We start from the raw sequence: 25,999 nt of genomic DNA, 5'->3' as shown, positions 1-25,999 counted from the left end.
AATCTGCTGTGGTTTATATTGGACAGGCTTCATCCATGCTTTACTATTAAAACTCAACCCTCCAGTCATGTCTTTAATTGGCCAGTATTATTTGTTGCGTTCCCCTAAGCTTTCATACACGGGAGTGATTTCAGTTGTCCAACCTACGAGAAAAAGGCACCCTTGAGGATCAACGTCCTCCATCCTCTATCAAGGCTCAGCAATGGGGCTCTGGAGTACGTTCTTTGTCACTGTGGTACACATGAGCTCAGAACAGCCGTATTCCTCAGGTCGGTTGCCTCTGTTGGCATGCTGCTTCATGTTCCCACCTCCGCTCTCCCTTCAGCGGGTGACCGAAGTGAAGGAGTGGAACGAGGGCGGCGAGGAGGCGTGTGGGACGCTCCTCGCACTATTGGGCAACACGTAGCTTCCCTCTCGTGCCCCAGACACCCCCAGGGTTGTACATGTGCTTAACAAGCTTCAACGCTAATTTCACTCTGGAGGATCAAAACAGAAGTTCTTCAGAGTGGTTCGGTGTTGAAACATTTGGAAAATCCTTGTAAAAACCAAACATTAGGCGGCGGTAAAAACATCTTCAGTCTGGTCTTCTTCTGAGAATCTCAAAAGAGCAAAAGTGGTTCAAAATGTCTTCACTCAACTGTTTTCTTCTCTGACTGCAATGAATGTTGGATTTAAGTAGGAACTAAGTCAAACATTGTGTTTATGTGGAGATATTTTATTTGTTTGTGACCTTTTACCTTTTGTCTGTGTCATGTTATTTTCCAGCCTGTACTGAAGACACTAGAGATTTTGAACTTGGGGGAAAACAAGCTACAGAACCGAGGAATCCACACACTGAAGGAACCGCTGATGATGAACCAGTCGTTACTACACCTAGCTCTGGAACAGACCCACATCACCTGTGAAGGTACCATCACCTTCACATTGTACATGTGGTATCATAAAATACATTCACCATCCCATTATGCCTACTATGGTGCGACATGGCTTTAAGAATTTGTCACTAAGCAAAATGGTTAAGTGAAGGAGAGGTTTCTCTGTTATAGTGGGTGTTGGCTGAGGTGAAAGGTTCTGTCTGTCACACAGGAGCCGTGGCATTGGCTGAGTTCATCGCTGAGAGTCGTCAGATCCAGCACCTGGACCTTCGTGAGAATGAGGTAAGGGCCGGCGGGCTCATGGCCTTATCACTGGCCTTGCGGATCAACAGCTCTGTCACCACACTGCAGCTGGACCCCAAAGAGGAACAGGTCAGTCTGAGCACAAACCTTGAAACAGAGATATCTGACTGGCAACGCCTGCAAAACATGGGCAAGGAAAGATTGTTATCAAATTTGTCATTGTCTAGTTTGACATATCTGGGGAAAACAAGTCTAACTCTAAAACTAAAATATTGATGAACTACATGAACATATGCTGTGGAGTATAGTTAGTCTTATTAGTTGAGTAGAGGTTGGAAGTCGTAGGAAGACGCGAGCAAGTCATTGATTAAGATTACTTTTCTCCGATATGTGAGGCTCTCTTTTTTCTTCTCTGTGTGACTGAGAGGGCCTGAGGAAAATGATGCCACAACTTTAATACATACCCCTGCTGGATTCACAAAATAATTACCCGCGCTTGCCATCTGTTTGTCATGATTTTATCTCTGCTAACTTATTTGCATATTAAAGCATTAATTAAAATCTCCAAGGAGCAAAATGCTTACTTTCAAATTAACTCTTAAGGCAATCCATGTGCGACTCCACTCGAAACTTGTTTTATTTTTGTATGCAGTGATTTTGTTTGTCTACTTTGCTGTTTACCCGATTAATTCAGATTTTCATGAAATTTCTCCCCTGGCAAAAGTCAAAGATACTGAAAATACCAGAACATGGAAAAACAACTGGTTGAAATTAAACATAGGCTAACATTCCGCAAATGTGTCTCCAAACGATGTACCGTACCTGTATGGCTTCCTCTTTAACAGGCATGGCGAAAACGTCTGGGTTTGAGAAGAACATTTCATGCTGGCGTGAGACTCAGAGCCATATGATTAACATTTCCATTGGGCTTCAGTGGCGGCCTGTTTTTAAGGGATGGTAATCAGGGAATATTGGAGCTCCGTCAGCTTTTGGAGTCACACAGCTGGGATTTGTCTTGGCATGGCATAGCCAGGTGGGGAGAGAGACGATTGTATTAAAAAGCAAATCTTTCCATCAGAAAACAGCGGGGGGCCAGATCAAGTGTTCTCACTCAGTGTCGCTGTATTCCCCGGGTCGCACAGAAATGTGAAAATTCCATTTTTCCGAAAAGAAAAACGCGTGTGGCTATGCATGTGAGTGACAGAGAATGAGGGTGTGATGATGGTGGCACTGGTGGGCCCCAAGTGAGCGCACGCGTGTGAATGTGTGTGTGTTTTTGTGCATGTGTGTGAATTGACATGCGTGTGTGTGTGTGTGTGTGTGTGTGTGTGTGTGGGTGTGAATGTGTGCATCGTGTGTGCGATTACATGTGTGTGTGGTTTTATTTGTACATGGAGGGGGGTGTTGTCAATGCGCATATTTAAAAGGGAAAGAAGTTGGTTTGGAAGAAATCTGGGGCCTGGCTGTCTTTGTTTACAACCGTCAGATGTTTTATGTCTGTTGCTGCACTGCTCCATTTGATCATTGGCCTGTTTGGACGTTAATTATTAATTATTTACCCATCTAAAATATTCATAGAGCCCAGCCCAAGAAGAGGAGCAACATTCAGAGGGGGTGAGTTATCTGTAGCTGTTGCAAGGTGGAAGCTGTTTACCCCCCCTTATCAGTGGACTCTGTCAACCTCACTAATGATCTACAAGTCCCAATGATCTACACCCACTACTTAATAACAAGCATGGAGTGGAACATGTAGTGTTTGCTTGTTTGCTGTTTAAACATTGGTTCAGAGTTGGTCAATGTCGTGCTCCTCAGGGGAAGTGGAAGGGCGCCGTGATGCAGAAGTTAAATACAATTCTCCCCTTCAAACATGTCACTCCTCACAGTGAGGTGTCATCATGAAAGTACACTTCCCCTCACAGTGATAATTAAGATAGCAGGAAGGGGGGCAGAGAACAGGAAGGGGGTCTGCTTACTTATTTTGGGCCCCTTGTGGAGGTGGAAGAGGAGGAGGGTGAGCTGAGGATGTTTGTCGTCGAGCGAAGTTGAGAACAAAAGTATTTTAACAACTGCTGGGAAGTGATCAGACTTGGATTGAACCGTTGGAGGACAAAGAGCACAAGAGACGAACCACAGTGGAAAAGAACTCTGTGAAAGAGTTTGCTGTCTTTTATATGTCCTTCTGTAGGGCTTCTGAGGATGCGAACGTAAGGAAAGTCAAGGTATGCGGAAGGAGATGCCTCGAAAGGCCCACACACTGTGTTATGTCTTGAGAGAAGCTTATGAGCTGCTATAGTAGCTTCCACACAGCTTGAATTAGAAGCTGGAATAAAGGAAGCGTCTTGGTAGTGTGTGTGTGTGTTTGTGTGGGGGGGTGCACCTATTTTTTTGTTATGGGGGGTGGAGGGGCCTCTTCAGTTGATGTGGGTCAGTCTCGGTGGCTGACCAGCTGACGATCAGTCAGGTGACAGGTTGGCCATGCATGTAGTCAGCACTCGGGTTCACGCTCAAGGGGGTGATGGCTCGCGTCATCACGCCTCCGCTCTGGAGGGCCCCATCGCCACGGGCACCCGTCAAACCGTCCTGAACCTCAGAGACGCCTCAGAGAACTGTGGGAGATGCCTCAGAGGGCCTGGAAGAACCAGGGTTCATCCTGCCTCTCCAGCTCTTCTGCCTCTCCTGTTCTACTTCCTCTGCGTCTCCACTGCCTCTCCTGTTCAACTGCCTCTCCAGCTCTACTTTCTCTGCATCTATATTGCCTCTCTAGTTCTACTGCTTCTGTATATCTACTGTCTCTCAAGCTCCACTGCCTCACCAGCTCTACTGCCTCGCCAGCTCTACTGCCTCGCCAGCTCTACTGCCTTGCCAGCTGTACTGCCTCGACAGCTCTACTGCCTCTGTAGCTCTACTGTCTCTCCAGCTCAACTGCCTCTGTCTTTGGCTGTACCTTTGCAGCACTTTAACCAGTTACAAGTGTAGCAACCAGTGGGTTTAATTCACGGCTTTTACAAATTGAAGGCTTCCAGTATTCAACAACTGTGCCTCTTTGGATTGTGACCGTGTTGATGTCCCAACTAGGCCTGTTTGTCTCCAGGTACTACAACTTGTAGAACATTACTACATAAAGGGATACACCGGCATTACCCAAGATACCTCAACGAAGGGGACATTAGTGTGTAAAGAAAGAGAGAGAGAGAAAGAGAGAGAGAGAGAAAAGAGAGAGAGAGAGAGAGAGAGAGAGAGAGAGAGAGAGAGAGAGAGAGAGAGAGAGAGAGAGAGAGAGGAAAAGAGGGATGAAAAAAAAAACAAACAAGAGAAAACAATCCCTTGTCTTTCCGCAAACACAACAACAGCACACTCCTCACTGCTCTCCTGATGTATTTTCAGGGCGAAAACAGGCATATTTGCCAGCTGTGTAATTTACTGCGGCTCTCATTTGCATATTAAAGCCTTAATTAGCCCCTCTGAGCGAGTGTGTGTGTGTGTGCGCGCGTGTGTGTTTGTGTGTGTGTTGTGAAGTGGGATGGGGGGTTGGTGGTGTTGGGATGGGGCGGTTATGTGTGTGTATGTGTGCATGGTGGGGAGGGGGGGCGTGTAGGTTATGTGTGTGTGTGCATGGTGGGAGTTGGGGGGTGTAATCATTGGATGTGTAGTAGTCACCAGGGGATACTTCCATGTTTGGGGGTTGGGGGTCCTGGGAAAGAGGCGGAGGGACCGGTGGGGTTCTGAAAACAAAATTGAGAGCAGGCCAGAGTTTTGAAGGGGGAAGGAGGGTGAGGGACAGGGTGCGCTCTGTCAATCATGGGTTTTGTTTGTTTTACACTGTTTAGATCTTAGATCAGGTTTGATGCTGGGATGCAAGGGGGAGGACTACTGTATATAGTGAGGGTACATTTCCCAGTTTGAGATCTCGACGCGAGGGCCTTTTTGCAGTCACACTCACTCTGTTTGCCTGTCATTCTAATTGCCGCTGCTCTTGTCTGCACCTCTCCTTTGCAACTCCTCTGCAGTTAGACGTGTGACCCACACTTTCACAGGAAGTTGAGACTTGATATTTGTGTTTTCTGTGGTGTGTTTTTGGCATTCGTCTCATTGAGGATATGGGGGAAAGGGGTTTATGGTGGGGGAGGGGAGGGGAGTTGAAAGGAGTTGGGATAAACAAAATGAAGTGCTATGTCTTTTACTGTCAAACTCAGGAATGCTTTTCTTTAATCAATGCTTTCCTCAGAGTCCTTTAAACGTTAAACGTGGTGTATTCAGCCACTTTCTTCCATTTCGAATATATTCCTTTTAGTCATTATTCACAAATATTATGATGCATATGTGCATAATTCACGTATACAAATTGTTTTGTTCAGTTATGACACATGACTGAATAGAAAATATTTTAACAGCTTAGCGTTTGTGAAGGCCAACAGGTTTTTCAGTTTGAATGTGTTTGCTACTGCTGTTGTGACCCAGTAAGCACATTCAAACATGCATGCTCTTTACTCAAAAAACGTTGTATAATGGCCAAGTTCTGCAATGGATATGACCCTGTTTGCATAAGTGGGGGCATATGTATATATGCCATGCATAAGTGAGGGTATCGGATCGTAGCGCTGTCTCAGTGGGCATGTCCTGTGGTGCCACGCTCAGATGCCCCCAAGTCACCCTTCAGCAGAGCTGAGAAAGCCCGGAACCCCCCTCATCTAAATACCATGAAGGCCTGTCCTCCTTTCTCTCTCTCTCTCTCTCTCTCTCTCTCTCTCTCTCTCTCTCTCTCTCTCTCTCTCTCTCTCTCTCTCTCTCTCTCTCTCTCTCTCTCTCTCTCACTCTCTCTTTCTCTATCTCTCTATCACGCTGCTCTTTTCACCCAGTCCCTCTCTGTCTCTCTGTCTCCATCTGGGATTGTCTTTCTGTCTCTGCTTCATTCTCCATCACACTTTCTCTCTCTCTCTCTCTCTCTCTCTCTCTCTCTTCCATCTCTTCTCCCTTCTATCTATCAAGCTCTCTCCATCCTGTGAGAACCAAGCCACATCCCTTTTACTTTCAAATGGCAGGCTGACGGCTTGAAATTGCCCTGTCCACCAGGCCGAGGATTTGGGATATAAATATGGAATATCCTATGAAGTCTTCAACCCAAGAGATAGTGAGAGCTCCACCATTTTGACACACACACACACGCACGCACACCCTGTCTGTGCTTCTGTCATGGAGTGGAGCGACGGACGACCTTCGCGGGTGGGCGCTGGAGTGGCATAGGAGACACGCGTGCCCGAGCGCTCGTGGGTCGGCAGAGAGAGGAAATGAGTTGAGACACCTCCAGCAGGGTGGAAGAAGAGGTGGGGAAGAGGAGGGGTGGGGGGAGGATGAGGTATTGGAGGTGAGGGAAGAGTGGGATGGAAGGGGGGGTGTCAGTTTGGCAGGTGTTCTCCCTCGGTGTCCTTCCTTTGTCTTCCGACCCTCCCTCCCCCCTGGCAAAAATATTACCACCCCCCCTCCACCAATCCACCCGCACACCCCCAACCATAGGGTAGCGAAGCTCTCCCCTCACCTTCACCTTGGCCTGTGCTGGGATAGCTTTCCCGATCAGCAATCAATACGAGCCCCCTTTGTGATCAGCACTTAACATGTCCTGTCCCCCATCCCATCCACTTCAGCCAATTTGTTTATGGAGATTTAATTGAGTTAATGTTAAAGAACAGGGTGCTTCACACTCTGAAAGCCAGCCATCAACTGATTGCCTTTGGGCTCTTCATCTCACCATTATCCCCATTTTGTATGGAAATAAAGTTGCAAACTGGTCAGGACAGCATTGAAACACGTCCAGGGGCGCTACAGCACAACCCAGTCTACACCTGGTGGGTTTCCACCTGTGAAAGATTCGATGGATCATCAAATAATAAAAGTCCTTTTTATAAATAAAGGTGACCTCTATGTATGGCTGACGGTAAGAGACGACTTTGAAACTATCCTAGTGACGCAATTGTTTGACACCCATCGAGGCAGAGAGGGGCTGGTATCTAGCATGTGTTTCACCAGATTTTTCTCACATAGACAGACTGTGCTAATACTGCTCACAGCCCACCATTGTCAATAATATCTGAGAAAGACACCACTGAGAATTAGCGATGGCGCCTCTCGGCAAAGGCTTTGTTAGTGTGATACTGTTGTTCCTGCCATTCCCTCTCTAACTTTTTCATCAAGCATCTTGTTCTCACACTTTCTCATCAGTGTGGTCTTTCTTTCTGTCTTTCTCGCCCTCTCTCTATTTCTCATTCTTCCATCCTCCCTTCCTCACTTCCTTCTTCCTTCCTTCCATCCTTCCTTCCTTCCTTCCTCACTTCTTCCTTTCTTTTCTTCTACCCCTATTTCTCCCATTGGCCAACATCAACACGCCCCTCTACCTTCTGCCCATCCCTCCATCCCTCCTTCGCTCCTCTGCCTCGTCTTTCGTCCGTGCACCCCAGCCCCCTTCTCCTCGGCCCCGCGTCCCCGTCAACGCGATCAGAGCCCCACCCCCTCCCCTCCTCAAACCTGGGCGCCATGGAGGGGAGATAATTGGATTTGTTGTCACCTCCGGTGGCTGCCAGGGCCCAAGCCCAGACGTCTGCTCCGCTTAGCGATGAAGACATCAGTGTGACAGCGACCCTGGGAGAGGATCAGCTGGTGTCCTGGGCACCACTAATAAAGTGCTGGCCGTGCCACGGCCAAGGGGACAGGCAGGCTGTACAGGGCCAGCTGTTACACACACACACACACACACACACTTGCATGGATGTGGACACACACACACACTCTTAGACGGTCCCTCAAACGTGAGTCCTGAGAGAGGAGGGTGTGACTAGATGGTGTGTGTGTGTGTGTGTGTGACAGGGGATGCAGAGGGTGGTAAGTGGGCAGGTTTCATCAGAACAGATGCCAGGCCCCCAGACGACGGACACTGCTGATGGAGAGAGGTCACCGAATGCCCGCATCCCCCCCCCCCCCCAACACCCTTCTGGGATTCTGGGGCAAGGTTGGCGAGAACAGTGTCCAGGCATCACACACCGTCTGACTGACCGTCTGAGGTGACTTCACTGGAGAAGACATGGGAGTCATTGATCACCTCTGACATCCTCGTCCGCTGTTTGACCTTTCTGTCATAGAGATGGTGTGGGTTACCTCAGTTGTTCTGCACCACCAGAGTTGGTTTGCAGTCTGGCAGTGTGTGTGTGGCTATAACTGTGGCTGTGTGTGTGTGTATGAGTATGTGGACACGTATTGCTGTGGGCGAGAGTGAGAGTGTGTGTGTGCCTATACCCGTGTGTGGGTGTGTATTACAGCAACAGTCTGTTCGGCGTGTATCTGGGTGTGTTTCTGCTCGCGTGCAGTAAAGGGGAGGCAGGGAGGGAGGCGTGGGGGGGGGGAGCTGGGGGGGTCCCTGGCAGGTCCGTGGCGGCGCAGTGTGGCTGGGCAGACGAGCGTGGCGGACGCTCTGCGGTGGCACCTGTTTGGCGCCGGGCGGGCGGTAATGACGAGCGTGCAGGTGAGCGGCCCCAGAGGTAGTCAGTAATTAACACACGGGTGCTCCATCATGGCCGCCCCGCGCCTGAACCCGGCAGGGACCGCCGTGCCCTGCTGTCAACACCCCCGTTATTAAATTCTTCCTGGGAGAGGGAGGTGATGCGAATGAGACTGCGCAGGGGTAGTCAGGTTGAGCCGGGGCCCAGGCCGGCTGCTGGGCCGTGAACATGAGGAATGGCGGCGGCCATTTTAGCTCAGCGTGGGAGGAGTGTCTCTCTCATCGGTGGCTGTGATGGTGGCTGTCAGGGTGACATATCATCACACAGGGATTCCTGTGGTAGTCTGGCCTGCGTTCTTCAAGTTTATATTGTATTTTGTTGTAGGTTTTAGTGTAAGAGCTGGTAAATATACTGTAGCTAGGTGTCAATAGCCTCAATGTCAAATATCCTGTAGGAACCATTTCAAGGAGTTTAGACATGTATATGACATTTAACCGGTACAACAGCAGCAAACTGACAATAAGTTGCTGGAGGACAAATGTATCAGATGATTCAAATACTAAACGGAACTTCAACACACTTAGTCAGTGATGGAAGCTGACATGCTGAGCGTGCAGAATAATGTCAATGTTACATACTGTAACTGTTTACGTATCTGTCAACATGTTGACCTCTCTTCTGATCCACACATAGCTGTGTTTTACGGGCCTGTGTGTGTGTGCAGGTGCCTGCCTGTGTGCATGTGTGTTTGTTAAGAGACTGGAGGGAGGGGGGGGGGGGCTCCTCTGGCCTTCTCAGCATGTCTCTGGGGATCAATTAAAGACAAGCTGGTTGCTGCTCCCCGGGATCTGGACACTCCCAGAGATGGTGCAGGAGAAACCCTCACCTCATCACAAGCTATTTCTATCTGCTTAGGATGACATTTTGGGAAATGTTGGGAAGTGTCGCCCCCCCCCCCCCCCCCCCCAAAAAAAAAAAAAAGAGGGCAGACAAAGTGGGACACACTGTACAGGGTGTTCAGAGGGTACCTTTAAAGGACACAGGTCATATAATATGTTGATTTTACACTTTTTCTATTGTGGGAAAGTTTTATATTTTATTAATAGGATAATTGGTACTTTGATATTAAATGACATGATATGTAAAGTAACATACTGTAACTCTGTTATTGTACCTGAAGCCTCAAATAATCCCTCCCTTCTAAACGTTTTGCGCCTTATGAGACCGGTTAGCATTGCAAGGAATTATAATATGAACAGGTTTACGGAGTACATACACATGTACACAGTGTCTATGGGGTCATCACATGCATTCCAACACTCCAAGTAAAAAGCAAGCAAACTGTAAAAAGTGAGACGTTTTTTATTCGCACATTACTCATAGCTTTAGGCAATTATCTCACCTGATTACCTGGTGAGGACTAAGGTCCACATGACCAGAGCATAGCAACTCTCTCCTAATGGGTTCTGTGACACATACAGAATGGAGAAATATGTGTGTGCGTGCATGTGTGTGTGAGAGAGGGAAAGAGAGAGTTATTTTCTCAAGTGTGATTCATTCTTTAGTGTGAAGTAAAAGCCGGCCATTCTGTTCCAAGAAGGACTGTCATTAGTCACTTAGTCTTTGAAGGTGTGCTCTCAGCGTTTGTGTCCACCGTCTGCAGAGTTGACCCCCGTGGGAAAGAGCCACACGGCATGCACTCTGGAACAATAACGGACCACAAGTTAGGACTCTGTCACCTTTGATATTCCTTAGCTGATGCTGCTATGTATTCTTGGACGTTGTCGTTATTTGTTTAAAATGTTTCGAAAAGAGAATCGTATAAACTACATAGAGTGTAATTGGATTTCCATATTTTCCTCAATTACCGACTTAGAGCGTCCAAGTTCAAATGTAAAAAAAAGGAGAAACAGGGATGAACTAAGACACCCTGGTACACGTTCTACATGACCAGAATGACACCCTTGGCTAGGACTAGTGCTCAAAAACATTTCTGTCTATGTCACTGCATAGGTCAATGGTATTGCTTAACCCTTGTGTGGTGTTCATATTTTAGTTACTCAGCCAGTGTTCGTGGGTCTGCTGGACCCGCTGCATTTTGGGGTTTTTAATTCAACACAATCAAACAATTTTAAGTTAAAATACTCAACAGATGTTTACTTCATCTCAATCAAAAGCAATATAAACAGCATATAGTGTTAATAGTTGCCCTTTACCTTTGTTAGATCACATTTAGGAACTAAAGTGCTTCTCGTTCTTTTAATAAAATGTGACAAAAAAGAAAATCAGTTATAATCAAAATTAGAATGGAAAAACAATCAACAAATTTACAAATGAAGGAAGGTTTTTCATAACTATAGATTTTTATTTAGGCTATTTGAACTTCATTAGAAATTTAACCAATTCAGGTCAGTTTACACAACACAAGCTGAACACACAGTAACCATGTCAGTCTAGACAACACATTAGCCCCATTGAACGCATTGTCTTTTCATACCAGCCTATACAACACATGAGGGGCAGGGTGTGTGTGTGAGGGGCAATTTTGCAGGTTTAGATGGTATATACTGCCTAAAGGGGCAGCGCCCCCTAAATGGCATCAGCTGCTCATCGATGGTGACATTCGGCCCAGGGTTGTAAAACAGGGGGAGGCGTTGCACCCACTTGTCCCACACTGTCCTGATGGCAGCTAGCTTGTCTCTCTGCCGTCGAGCTGGTCTGTCATCTCGGTTATCAAACCGGATAACCCTAGAAATGATGTGGAAGTTTTCCAGGGACATTGTTGCCCGGAAAATTTCTCTGCCCGTTTCTGCATCCCACAGGGATTCTGTGGGTTCCCCTTTGGACTTGAAAACTCCCGCAAGGATGAGAACCCCAAAGTAGGCATGTAAGTGGGTTTGGTCCATCTCCTTCCACCTTTCTCCAAACACACGCCTTCCTTCCAAATTAGTGGAATCCAGAATACTTTTCTGGATTGAATCCGTGATGAAAATCTCAAAAGCAGACTTGGTGTCCTGCACATGAGTTACTGCCATCCGTGTTGGCCCTGGTTGCATCCTTATGACATTGGCAGCCATGCGGGGTGGCTCATTTTTTGAGCAAGAAGACCATTCAATTTCATATTTTTTTGAAATCCATATTTCTCCCCTTTCTATATGATGACGATCTTGTTCTGGTCCTTGAGCTGGCTGCTGATGGGCTGGTCCTTGAGCTGGCTGCTCATGGGCTGGTCCTTGTGCTGGCTGCTGATGGGCTGGTCCTTGTGCTGGCTGCTGATGGGCTGGTCCTGTGGCTCGTCTTCGTTTTTGGAGTAGCTGATGATCAATCTCATCCTCTTCTTCAAAGTCACTGTCAGACTCTGAATTTTCAGAAATGTGATCCTCACATTCTGAAATCTCTTCCTCTACTTCATCGTCAAAAGCTTCTCTCTCTTCCAAAATCAGTTGCATTGCCCTCTGAGCAGACAATCTTTTCGCCATCTTGATCAGTTGTGATAAGGAACCACACTGGCAAAGCTATATTTATATTGTCCCGCCCCCAATTTGCTGCTGGGATAGATTATGAGCAAATAAATATTGGTTCCCGCAAGACAGAGGGTAAAATGTGCGCGAATGTGAGAGCAGACAGGTGCGGTGCTTGAATTTGTCAACAATGTTGCAACCTTGTGCGGGAACGGAAGGGGCTCACACACACACACACACACACACACACACACACACACACACACACACACACACACACACACACACACACACACACTAACAGCAGGCCCAGACAAGAGGAGGACAGAGTGAAGGTACACAGGACCTACAATTTCCACACTCTTATTAGCCCTGGGTCCAGTGGACCCAAACATCCTGTATGTAATATAAATGTGTAGGGGGGGTGTACGGTGTGTGGTCATTGAAAATGTGTTCTGATATATGTTCTTCACAGAAAATGAGCCAAGGCCAATGAGTCTGAGTTTGAAAAAATAATTTATCGTATCATTTTTCTTTTGATAAAAAGTGAAAACGGGTCCCACAGACCCGAACACCACACAAGGGTTAAAGCACTTTGAGGTTAGTTAGTTAGTTAGTTAGTTAGTTAGTTAGTTAGAAAGGCCCAGTTGAGTGTGTGAGCAATCGTGACACATACACACACACACACACACACACACACACACACAGATGGATGGTGATGTTTTCTCCCTATGAGTGACGAGCTGGCCTGTCCTAGGTGTCAGTGACTTGGTGCCCCCCAACATACACACGCACACACACAAGTCCCATTGCAAGGCTCCCAGTTCCCAGTGTGCCGGCTCTCACACCTGCAGCGAATGGAGCCCCTGCCATCCGTCTCCACGACAACCTGCGCTGGGTGGATTAAGGCGGCTGCCACGCGCCTGTTACAGATGGCGTCTTAGCGCGGCGATAGCGCCCGGTGGAGTGACTCATTAGAAACAGGCAGGCCAGGATGATGTGAGTGGTCGGCAAACACAACCGGAGGAGCCTGTTCTCTATCCTTTCTCTCTCTCTCTCTCTCTCTCTCTCTCTCTCTCTCTCTCTCTCTCGTTCTCTCTCTCTCTCTCTCTCAATCTCGCTGTACTGTACACTGTATATACTGAATATCCCTATCTCACTTTTCCTCTATTCCTTTATCCCGTTCTCTTTCACGCATTCTCTTTGTCTCTGCATCACAGTTAGGATGACATCACACTTTCTTAAAAAAATCTCCCCCTTTCTTTTTCCCTCTTTATTTTCTATCCCTCTCTTTTTTGTCATAGAGACACACATACACAAATACACTCACACACACTTTTCCTTATGATATAGAGAACACTGTAAGGCATTATGCCCCTACACACAACATGCAGGCCTTAAAATGTTTAAATTATACGAATTGCATCTTTTTTCCTTCCTCTCGTCATTTCACAGTTGTATCTTTCTCAATATCAATACCACACATGGGTAGTGGTGGACCCTCGTCAGACTATCTGAAAGGGCCATAGAAAAAACAGTCTTCTCTCGTTCTTTGTAACTCTAAATAAAATGCCACAGTACGTAATACAGAAAAGATTCTGTTGTGTATGAATATGACTTTTAAAGTGCCCTGTAATTCAACTTTCTTTTTCCAAATCAGAGACAGACAAAACTAATGGAAAGGCATTTGGCAAAGTTTTCCCTCAGGGAGTCCATTTGGAAATGCCACGGAGCATTTAAAGAGGCTCATGATGCAAATTCACCTGTGCCCCCCAAAAAGAAATATGAATCACAAGAATCAAAACCGGTAACTCAAACTCTTTAAGGGCCACGGAAAAGTGAGTGTTCCCGGAAATCTGAAACACTGTAGAAGTCATGAGTCACAAACGTCAGTTTAGAGTCAGAGCCTGACAGAGAAGTTACTGGAACGATTGCATCATCCAGGGTTTGGAAAACCGGGATGGCAAAGAATCTGAAAATATGAATATGAAATAATATGCCTCTCCACACCTCGCATTGCTACAGCACATTAACCCCCCCCTTCACACGCACACACATGCTCACCCACCCCCATCTCTCCATTCTCCACCCGCAGATCATTTTATAACGGTGCTGGTATTTAAATGTTATAAGAGAGACAGAGACAGAGAGAAAGAGATCAATTAAATTAGCCCTGGTTGCGGCCCTGGCAGTGCCGGAGCGTGGCCCCAGGTCACAGCGGTAGGCTGGCTGGATAATCACTAGGAATCAAGACCCTCTTCAGCCCAGGGGCCGTCCCTAATTACAGGTGTGAGAGCGAGATCGCACACCGCCGCTAAAGAGTGGATAAAAAAGTAAATTTGGTAATAAAGTGCCGTGAGTAGAAGAGAGTGAGACGGTAAGACTGTGAGTGTGTGTGGAGGGAATGAATGTGCGTGTGTGAGAGAGAGAGAGAGAGAGAGAGAGAGAGAGAGAGAGAGAGAGAGAGAGAGAGAGAGAGAGAGAGAGAGAGAGAGAGAGACAGCCAAATGAAGGAAAAGAGGTAAGGAGAAAAAAAGAAGGATAGTTATTTGGCATTGGTCTGGCCTACAGTAGCAGTGCTGGAGCTTAACCTATAGCACTCTGAAGTACTTTTGCTGAAGTGGTATTTGTGAGTAGGCGTGTTTGTGTGTGCGTGTGTGTGTGTGTGTGAGAGAGAGAGAGAATGTGTGTGAAAGAGAGAGAGAATAAGAGGAAAGGGAGTAACAGTCAGGGAGAGTGGGTAGATGTAGATTTGCGTGATTGATTCCGTCGGTATACAGTTCGGCAGAAACAGTAATTTCTTCCGCTTTAAATCATGTTTATGTTTGTGTGTCTGTGCACAGGATAATATTAGAGAATCAAGCTCGTGTTTTTATTTCGACACCTCTATTTTGACATACCATTGCATCTTTTTTTGCTTCTTGAATATCCTCAATATAATTATCGTATCATAACAGCCCAAATATGTTGATGCTATAATTAAGAAACAGGGATAGAATACAGTAAAACACCAAATGCTGAAGTTAAACATAATTGTGTGACTACCACTCAGCTTTTCCACACTATACGCATAATTTTGATAATGACTATAATGAATGTCTTGGCACTAGAATACGGGCCTCATAGGAAGCCTCTGTTTTACTCCACCCTTGCAATACAAGGGTGGAGTAAATATAATATAAGTAAATATAATACGTAGCTTCAAGGGATCATCATTTCTCTAAATGCAGCTATCTCTGTGCAGACATCGGTCTTTAAACAATTCATATCATCAGCGGGGATCTTGTGTTTCACCAGCACAGTACCTCAATCAATATGGAATGATCTGGACAGGAAATGTACAGAAAGAATACTTGTTTCAATTTGTCTGTCATTGTCAATGAACACCTTTGAATGATTTTGACACTTAATCATGTTTCATTATTAGACTTGATGATTAAACCAGCACTGATACTTATTATAAACTAGCAAATACAAAACAAGCTAATCTAAATAATTTTTTGTTGGTTTTATTTATATAAAAAATTATTTGGAGCTTGGATGGTGGTGATGACAACAAGAAGTTTACAGTTTGACGATGGACTTTGACTATCTTTGCATCGAAAACTCCTAACAATACAGCCTAATATTGTTTTTACCATTAAAATTCCATTATAGCACACTATATACTGAATCTAGTACAGAGAACATGCAAACGCACTGTTTTCTACAATATCTAACTCTCCATGCCTCTCACTGTATGTGGTGTCAGAGCATCCATTCTGTATACAATAGTGACATCTTCAGTTGAGCTTGGAAAAGGCCAGGGAGAGACAGCCCCCTCACAGGAGAGGGAGTAGAGGGAAACAATAGAAAACAAGCTTAAAGCACCTCAGTCATGTTCTCTCCCTAGAGGCAGAGGGGAGGGAAAAAACGGAATGCACCGGTAATTATAGCAATTTATGTTAAGAGAAAAGGGCCTTGTAAGATGCTTAAAGTGCATTCATTAACATTTACTTAACGGCAAACGTTATTCCCTCTTTCAAAGAATAAAAGAGCAATTGCGCAACACAGTCGACTTCGAACGACTAAAGTTGACTGAAGTGCAGTAGATGTGCTAGAGGAAAGACAAGTAAAAACTCAAAAGTAATGCAATGAAAGTCAAGTAGTGCGTTGGTAAAAATTCTGTTTTAACTTGTGTGTTTTGTCAACGATGGAAAAGAAAAAAGACGGTAAAGAAAGATAAAAAAGTTTTGCCCGTCACGTCTGGCACATTTCTCTCAATTATTCTTAATGTGTGAAATGTTGATTCATAGATAGTTTTCCTTCAACTATTAAGTTAGGCTTTTCATAAAAAAATAATTCAGGTAAGTGTTACTATTTGAAAGTAGTCTTGCCATGTTCCTATAGCCACAGCAGTTCCCATACCAAAATCAACCCAGAAAAGAAGAATGCTCACGCCTCAGAATTTTAAGCGTTTACTTTTGTTGATCTGCCTAAGAATATTACTTTAAATAAAATACGATACACTGCTTGCATATACTTGTAACAGGCATCTGAAATGTTTAGTCATTTACATATATTAGCATATAAAGTAATTGGCACAGATGCCAAGGAAGCAGTGGCAAACAGATTAATTGTCATCCGGCAGTCGCAGTGACATAGTTAAAAATGAGCCCCTTTTAAGAAGCCAATTATCAGAGAATTTCCAAAGTAGCCTTTTTTTCATCAGTGATTCTCTCCGTAGTCTTGTTCGCACCCACACACAAACACATGCCACACGCCACGCGCACACGCCATACACACACCCCATACACAAACACAGTCTTGCACACACAAAATCACCACGACACACTTAAATGTATAAAATTGAAAATAAGCTGCCTCTTCTCTCAAGTTCCGCCTTTGAAATCTTTCTCTGCAGCGTCAGTGTTTGAAAACAAACACCTATGCCTTTGTTTAAAGACAGGAAAGAACACACAGTGAATTCACACACATGTTTATAGTGAGAATGCATAATGAGGTTCTAGAGATAGAATAGAGGCATAGGAATACAGCTAGTGGGGATTATTCTGTTTTTATAAACGCTATTAACATGCTGTAAAGCTTTTGATCCCGGCTAACATTTTGTTATGCTTGTTTATTTAGTCTAAGAAGTAAGATGCTTTTTTCACGCTTTTCCCTGCATCAAATAAAGACCATTATCTTAAGTCAGTCCTTTCTATTTACCTTTGGCCTATAACTATCAGATAGTACAGATCATTACAAACACACTACAGTTCTTTCATAATACCACTGATATAAATCAAGATAGATGCAGTCGACATACAGGCCTAATGTAAATTCCTCAAAGCCAATAAATAGGTACATGGAGAATTGTATTATTTGTTTCTTGCTATATGGTTGTGGTTGCAAAAGCAGTTCAATGCTGTGGTAATTTGCGATTTTTATTGTGGTTAGTCATAGCTTGTAGTTTGATCCCCTGCAATAACTGGATAGGGCCTCCATTTGTAAGGCTGTTTAAGAGAATGCAGCAGCTAACAAATGAGCTGGTTGAGTTGCCAAGACCACTGTTTAGGGAGAAAGGCTTAAACGGCTCGCATTCTCAAAACCATTGTGTACCGGCCATCTTAAATAATATTGAGATTACACAAGGGACACTCCAAAAAACACAGCCATTGAGAATTCTTTTGTGGTGAGACAGACTTGTGAGAAGCGGAACAATGAGTTGAGAGTGACGAGTTACCATCACGTTTCTGACATTGTGGAGGCACAATAACGCATGGACAATAGAGTGACGTGTGGGATTTTTGGGAAGCGGGTTATGTTCGATTTTTTTCATATATGATGGAAAGATGGTGTGTGGGAGATGTGAATGTTTCTGTGTTTGTGTGGTGTATGACCACCCCATTACACGCACACAGACACAACTCATCGGGACTAAGAATACAGCCTCTGTCCAACTTTTCGGACCCCCAAATTCCATATATGTGTGTGTCTACTTAAGTATGTGTGTGTCTGCGTGTGTGTATTTGTATTCCTTAATAACTTTATAATTCCAGGCCAGCAGGACCCTGCCTGCATGTCTATTAGTTTAGTAGCCTGGCAAACAAAGGGAGTCTGTGCCCATGGCACCATGCCAGCCCAAGCTTCAGTCATAAAAGCACTTGTCCATCTGGGTCTTTTACTTCTCACGCTTGCTCTCTCTCCTCCTCCTCCTCCTACTCCTCCTTTTCTTTTCCTCTTCTTCCTCCTCGTCGTTCTTCTTTTCGGAGGTAACAAACCTTTGTGTCAGTTTGGTGGAGAGAGAGAGAGAGAGAGAGAGAGAGAGAGGGAGAGAGAGAGAGAGAGAGAGAGAGAGAGAGAGAGAGAGAGAGAGAGAGAGAGAGAGAGAGAGAGAGAAAAGGAAGCACAGCCACATCTTTATACTGGCACCAGTGATCCGCTCACACAACCTGAAGGCTATCGATCTTTCCACCGCCCGATTGAGTGCAAAAACAGTATTTACTGGGATAAGAGAGAGATAGACAGAGCGAGATAGACATAAACACAGACTATAGGGTAAGTGATAAGTCATGCATTGCATTATGGGTAATGATATTCAGAATAGTGCACAATTAGTCCAGAATCACAACACATATTGTGAATTTACAGGAAATACTGTTGGTATGCAAATCGTCTGAGGATTTTTATTTGATCCAAAATAGAAAGGTTCTATACTGTAGCAAGCTGTACAATCTTGACAAAATAATAATCATACCACAGTCATCTCTAACCTCATGGAAATACTTTACATTGCTACACTGATGTGCAGTTGCATTGCTGTACGTGATGATGATGGCCTGGCTTTCAGAATGTGTGTGTGTGTGGGCCTACTGTATACTCTTGTAATGACATTAACATGTCAAAGACTTCCCCTAAGGGATCTATACAGTGTGGTGGTCATGCTGCTTCTTTGTGTTCAAACCTTTGTTCAACGTTTTCAGGCTCATTATATAGCATATGGCCATTACCGCTGTTAGGGGACATTAATTGTCAGATTGGTTTGATCCTGAGTTTTTACCAAACTCTGCTAAACAGTAAAACTTTAGGCTGCAAATTATTTGTGATATTAATCTATTTATTTTCATTTAACAATCTTTGGTATTTTTCTGAACAGGAAAGTAATAACAAATGTATCTAACTCGTTATGTATTCATATTTCAGGTCAAGTCAGTGTAAACTCAAATTTATAGTTGTTTATGGCATAGCAATGTTATGGAGAGTAGACTTGCTCAGGACAAACGAAGGTGAAGGTGTCTTTATATGTCAGATAAACATTGTGGGACAACTCAAACAGAAGGTAGTCTCGCTAGCATGGCAGGTCGACAGTTTCAGGTTTCGTCCTCTCTCTCTTTCACTTCATCTCTCTCTCTCTCTCTCTCTCTCTCTCTCTCTCTCTCTCTCTCTCTCTCTCTCTCTCTCTCTCTCTCTCTCTCTCTCTCTCTCTCTCTCTCTCTCTCTTTGTTATCCATGGTGCTGGCCAGATCAGGGAGACCGTTGTATATTTTTACTCTGAGGCTTGTTTTGATCTCTCCTTCCAAGACAGGGAGCAGCTTTTCCTCTCCTCCTTCTTTCCCTCCCCCCCCCTCTTTCTTTCCTCCCTTCATCCCGCGTCTCTTTTGCATGCATTGTCTTTGAACAATACGCTGTTTGAACAGGGGGACAAAAAAAAAACATTGCAAAGAAGGAGAAAAGAAAAGAAAAAGAAACAAGGAGGAGGAAGTGAAGGGAGAGACGACGGAAGGGTTCACTTTTATCACCTGCGCTGATGCCATTAGTGGCGGGGGTTTCATTATGAAAGAGGGGGTTGGTGTTTGGGGGTGGGGTGGGGGTATGCAACATTGGAAAGACAGGCAGGCAGGATGGCAGGGCAGGCGAGTGTTGGGTGAGGAGACAGACAGGCCCCCAACTTCAAAGAGAGTCAGGTGGTAGGAGCTGTGTTGCACGGCGACAGCCTTCAGGAGGGGGAACGACACCGGGAGCGCCTAGCGAGCCGTGTGTGTGTGTGTGTGGAAAGTGGGGGTGCCTGGGTGTACCTGTGTGCTCTTCAATCATTAATTAGGTGTGTGTGTGTGTGTAATGCTTCTAGGATCTCATCTCACCTATCATGGAAGTGGGTACACTGATGCAGGGGTTGAATAGAAATGTAGTATTGAGGTCTGTAGGTTTTTGTTCATGTTATACCAGAAATGGTGGATTAAAATTCAGTATTTTCGGAAATGTTCTGTCAACACATAACATGAAATTGAGGTAAACGTAAGGGATTGTTCGGTAACTTTGGAGTGAGTGTGTGTGTGTATATGTGTGTGTGTGTGTGCGCCTACATCTGAATAATGCACATATGCCCTAGCATGTGCGCGGGCCCATGTGTTTCTGTGTGTTCTTGTGCTTCTTGTGACCTCTCTGGCAGCACAGTATGTCGTCACTGGCACGCCTCCCTCCATCTTTCCCTCTCCTCTCTCTCTCTCTCTCTCTCTCTCTCTCTCTCTCTCTCTCTCTCTCTCTCTCTCTCTCTCTCTCTCTCTCCTCTCTCTCTCTCTCTCTCTCTCTCTCTCTCTCCATCTCTCCTCTCTCTCTCTCCAGAAGGCAGCGGCTGTGAACTCTGACTCCTACTCTGGCAGGAGAGTCACCAGCGGCTGCTCTCCCTCTCCCTCCCCCCCCCTCTCCCTCCCTCCTCTCATCCCTCCGTCCTCACCCAGCCCCCCCACCCCCCCTCCGCCCTCCCACCAGAAGGCAGGAAGCTGTGTAGCCCCCCACCCACCCCATCCCCGCCCCAACCCACTCCCCACCTCCAACCCAACCACAACCCTTTCACCCCCTGCCGACCCCCCCGTCCCCCATCCCGTCCCCCCGTCCACGCCACACACACACCCTCAGCGCTGGCACGTGGGGGGGGGTGTGTGAGGGCGGAGGGGGTGGCGGTTCGGTGTTGGGCACGGGCCGGCGCCAGGGCCGGCTGCTGTGCGGCGAGCGTGCCCTCTGTCGCTCACGCAGAGCCGGCGCTGTCCACCTGTCACTTCCCCACGGCCCCGTCATCAATCTCTTTATTAACTGCTCTGCTGCAGACCCGCCACCGCCGCGAAACGGGGGAGGGGGAGGAGAGAGAGCAGGAAAGGAGGAAAGGAGGGAGGGAGGTAGGGAGAGAGAGAGGGAATGTATTGCCTTTTGCTGAAAGCGTGCACCCTGAGGGTCTCCGGGGTGGAGTGGGGAGAATGGCTGTGAGCGTCGAAGGAGCGAGAAAGATACAATGGGAGACAATGGCAAAGGAAGATAGAAGGAAGGAGACAAAAGGAGAGGAAGAAGGTAGGAAAGAGACAAAAGGAGGCAAGAGAGAGGGAAGGACACCAAAAGAGAGGAAGACGTGTTGGGAGGGAGTGAAGGATGAAATGATACGATGACTCCGTTTTTTTTGTGAAGAAGCTGCAAGGTGGGAGAAAACAGACAAAGAGAGTTGATGGAAAAGTGATAGAAAGGATAAATAGAGGTCTGTTTTGATGCCTCTGCAGTTGACTGTCACACAGAAACCTATAGGGCCAACACTGGGTTCAGTTGCTTTTTGGGGGTGGCATTGTGTGTGTGTAGTGTGTGTGTGGGGGGGGGGGTTGCGGGGGGGCACACACTGGGCGAGTGGCGGGTACCGCGGGCGGGGGATCCGTCCTCTCTCCAACCGCTGACAGGATTGCACCGGTGCGCCGGAGGGGCCTCACGTCGTCACGCCGATAATTTATGAGGCGGGAAAGCGCATCGCTAATGCTGACCGCCAGCCAGCTCACTCTGGCGCAGCCAGGTCGCACCGCATGGGTGTCACGGCATGATGTCACGGCTCTCCTTCTTCTGCCTCCACACTCCTCTCCTCCTTCTCTCCCTCCTTTGCTGTCCCTCTTATTTTCTCTCTCTCTCCATCGCTTTCTCTACCTCCCGCTCCCCTTTTCCCTCTCCCTCTCTCTCCCTCCGTCTTTCTCTGTCCCCCATGTCTCCTCCACCTCCTCAAAGACAACACAGCAGCCAGTGAGAAGCAGCTGTGTTTGTGCTCTTGTTCTCTCTCTCTTTACTTTTAAGATCCTCTCTCCATGTAATGAAGAACTCAAAGCAGCACAGAGGGACCGGATAGATTCATAAATAACTAGGAATATGATGGAATGGGAGAGGCAGAACTGTATTCCATGAAAAATGCATATTATCGTCCTCCTCTGAAACTACACTATGCTCAACATCTTTCTTTCTCTGGGTTTGTTATCTCTCTCAGGAGGAGTTTCTGATGGAGACCCAGGAGAGACTGCTAGGGGAGATCAGTGATCTCTGTGTCGCCAACGCAGGCAATGCTGGCATCGCCGCGGCAACCGATCAGCGGCCGACTCTTCGGAAGCCTGGACCAGAGGAGGCAACCACATGACCTGAGATGGACACACACACACATCTATACAGCACACACACACACACACATGAATCTGTATAGCACCAGCACACACAAAAGTACACCCATACACACACTTATCCAACTGCAAATAATCCACACGTGCGCAGGCCCTGTCCCAATGTCTTGGTCCAAAGAGCTGACTCATAGATCTATTCGAATAATAATTTGATCGCAAATAATGATAACCATAAAACTCTAAATCCCTGGTAATAAAGCTGGCGTGGGGCTCCCTAATGAAACAGCAGCCACCCCGCTGTTTCCCCGCTAATGTACCCGCCGAGGCTTTCGCCACTTTCCATAAAGCAATTTTGCGAGCCCACTCCAAACGTGAATCACCTAGAAATGAAGCGAACGGTATCCTCCCTTCCGTCTCATCCCTCTCCCTGCCAGGCCTCCCACCCGCCCCCCCAGAGAGAGCCACGCCGTCTAAAGCTCAGTTCATGCGGATGTGTGTCTCTATTTGTTTGTACGAACGCGTGTTTGACAGCGTCTGCGCGTGTGTGCGCGCGTGTGGGTGTGCCTGTTGTAAATCCTGGTTTTGTTGTGTTCCATCATTGCTAATGTTCACACTGATGTGCTCAGGGATGTTCCTTTGTGTCGCTGTGTGTGTGTGTATGTGTGTGTGCATGTGTGTGTGTGTACGCATTGATGTAGTGTGATGTAGTGTCATTGCTGTGACAGAAACAGCAGCCCTGAACTTATATCCAAACACATCAGTTGAAGAACATGTTCAGAGAAACAATAGCAGCAACACAAAGGTCTACTGTTGTGGCCGCATGTTTATAAATATCCATAAATATCAAGTCCGTCGTTGTGTGTTAGGTTTTCGGTCTCTCCATTTCTCCCCTCACTCTCACAACTTGGGCTACAGTTTCAGTTTGTCATTCCTGAAATTATCCTATAAAAAGCGACAGTGAAATGTGATGTGTTCGATGTACTGCATTTGTTTGATTTAGTCAAATTTACACAATTCCTTTATGTGAGGATATGGACGTTAATAAATGTGTTGACCTACTAAAGGCCCTGTCTCCCTCCTTATCTCTCGACTGAAAACCTCCATTTATGAAAGATTCACTGAGTGACAGATGAGTGCAGAGAGGCATATTTAGCAGGGGGACTGGGAAAGGTGTGAACTGGGATTCACACTAGATAGCCCCCTCTCCTCCTCAGCTCCACCAACACAACCACGACACCCCCTGCCTACCTTCCCCACACCCCTGGTGGCCTCCCACCTCCCTCCCTATCTCAGCTTAGGACAGCGGGAATGGGGGGGGGGGGGGGGGGGGTGGCGTCATTGGGGGTTGGGGGGTGGAAGGGCAGATTGACAGAACAGCATGAGCCCCAGCCACCCGGCCCACCCTCCCCACCCCCCCTTCCAACACACACACTCCACCTGATGTTTTTCAACCAGGGTCCCCATTCACCAGAACCCCCCCCCCCCACACACACACACTCTCCCCCCCACCCCCCTCGCCTCCCCACACACACACACACTCCCAGTCACATGCCCGGGTATGGCTACCTCCCAACCCCCCTACTCCAGACAACCAGTTAGGCAGCCAGGACCCCAGCTTCAGCCAAACCCCAAGCCCCTGTCTGAGCCAAGCCCAACCCCACATCCAGCCACCCTCCAACCACGTTCCAACCACCCTTCAGATATCCTGGAAGCAGTGGAGGAGACCTGATGGTGAGGAGTGGCAGGCAGGGAGGCAGATGTACAGGCACTGGGAGAGCTGGCCCTGGGTACACCTTGGCTGCTGGGGCATTCTGGGAGAGAGACCCACACACTTCATCACCAGTTCAGGCTGAGTGCGAGGCAGCAAGGTAGAGCGCAGTAAGGTCAAGCCCTTCGAAGGACACAGCGAACAAGGTCCCCTTGTTCTACTTAACACAACAATAAAGGGATTTCAAAACGGTGGAGACTTTGTCATCCTTGCTTTTGTGTTGACCAGTGAAGTCCTTTGCTAAAGAAAATTACTTCCAACTTTATATTTTATTTTACACAAACAGCACACATATTCTACACTTTTCACACATAAGAACTCTATGGAAATCTATGGAGAGGCTTCATGTATACTCTCACTGAACAGAGGGAGAGTACTGTGCTACATGTCCAGGTAACAGTAGTAAACCAAAAAAAAGAGTAGAAACCAAAAACTGTAGAGCGATGTATCTTCATGAACAACTATGCCACAACAGATGCAGAACATGTTAATGTCCCACTTATCCACTCTGAGAGCATAAAGTAGTAAAGTTGCAATGTTAGGGGAATGTTGAGCTCTGACGTTGAGGATAGGGCAGAGGGGGTTGCATAATTCATCCTACCCTGACATTGTGGCTACGCAATTAGGCAGGACAGTAGCATACATTACTAATGAACAATGCTCTCTAACTAAGGCACATTCAACACTCCCATCCATCATGGAGAAATATCCCTGACTTTCCAAAGGGATGGGACAGGGGTACGCACACACACAAACACATACACACGGCAAGCAGCAACTCCAGAGCCTGCTGCTGCAGCGCGGGGCTCTTGGAAGGTGTTCCCCTAGTTTGATGGATTTCCGGCCGCTGCTCCCAGCATCCCTGCTGTACGTGTGGCTGCCTCTCCTCCGTTCCTCCTTCCCCCTGTCAACACCATCCCTTTGTCGATCCGTCGTGAGTCCGGGGCACGGTGGGGAGTGTTCCGCCCCTCGCGGCGTCCTCTGGGCGCTCTCGTGGCCCCCTCTTGTGCCTCCTCCTCCGCACCCCTCCCCAACACACACAGCTCACCGTGCCTGTTGTCTGCTTCCGGAAAAGTATGCTGGGAGGGCCTGAGCTGGAAGAGTGTGATCGTTCCGTCCCTTAACCCCCCCCCCCCCCACACACACACACACAAACCTCCGCCCTCTCTCTCCTTCTGCCCCCAAATCATTTCCTTTTCTTACTTATCGGAGGCACATTAATGACTTCTTTGCCGTCGCCATTCCAAGAGGCATAAACTTCAGAGAGAGAAGAGGAGCGAAAGATGGAGAGAGGGAAAAAGGGAACGGAGGAAGCTCTAACTCTGAGCTCGCTCTCCTTGTACTAATGAGAGAGCTGTTTCTTGGCTTAGTCAAAGGGGAGGATGTTCAGGGTTGAGCCAGTTAGTGCCTAGAGCTGGATAACTCTGGGCTGTTGGTGTGTGAGGTGGGAGTTTTCACACACTGGGGGATAAATATAAATGTACGCTACAGAAAGATGATTAAATGTCAAGTGTGTTTTCACAAGATGGTGGGAGTGGGAGGTTGGTACCGTTGGATGTTTTATGGAGAAAAACAATAATGGGCCAACATCTTTATGAGGATTCATTTTTGGGGATTTTGTTTTTAGGAAAAGTAGCTTGATGATTATAAGCATGTACAATAGGTCACTTGGTTATTTTGGGTTCCTCTGTGGATCTTAAATTCCAGCTGTCTCTAGACGTGGTGATCGAACTGATACTGCAAAGTAGCATTGTTTAGAAATCCTCTACCTGCC

The 25,999-nt window shown here is 46.7% G+C and overlaps 1 protein-coding gene across 1 annotated transcript in view; it reads left to right on the top strand.

Moving 5' to 3' along the window:
* si:dkey-288a3.2 (protein phosphatase 1 regulatory subunit 37) overlaps nt 1–22,477 on the top strand; it is a 36,505-nt gene extending 14,028 nt beyond the window's left edge. Inside the window, exons 9-11 of the mRNA XM_067243882.1 lie at nt 766–907; nt 1,087–1,247; nt 22,331–22,477. Of these exons, the coding sequence (XP_067099983.1) occupies nt 766–907; nt 1,087–1,247; nt 22,331–22,477 (450 nt within the window). The remainder of the gene's footprint in view (nt 1–765; nt 908–1,086; nt 1,248–22,330) is intronic.
* The last annotated feature ends 3,522 nt before the right edge of the window (nt 22,478–25,999 follow it).

This window comes from Osmerus mordax, chromosome 9 (assembly GCF_038355195.1).
Source record: "Osmerus mordax isolate fOsmMor3 chromosome 9, fOsmMor3.pri, whole genome shotgun sequence".
NCBI classification, from domain to species: domain Eukaryota; kingdom Metazoa; phylum Chordata; class Actinopteri; order Osmeriformes; family Osmeridae; genus Osmerus; species Osmerus mordax.
The sequence above is the reverse complement of the archived record's forward strand: the minus strand, read 5'-3'. Positions and strand labels throughout refer to the sequence as shown.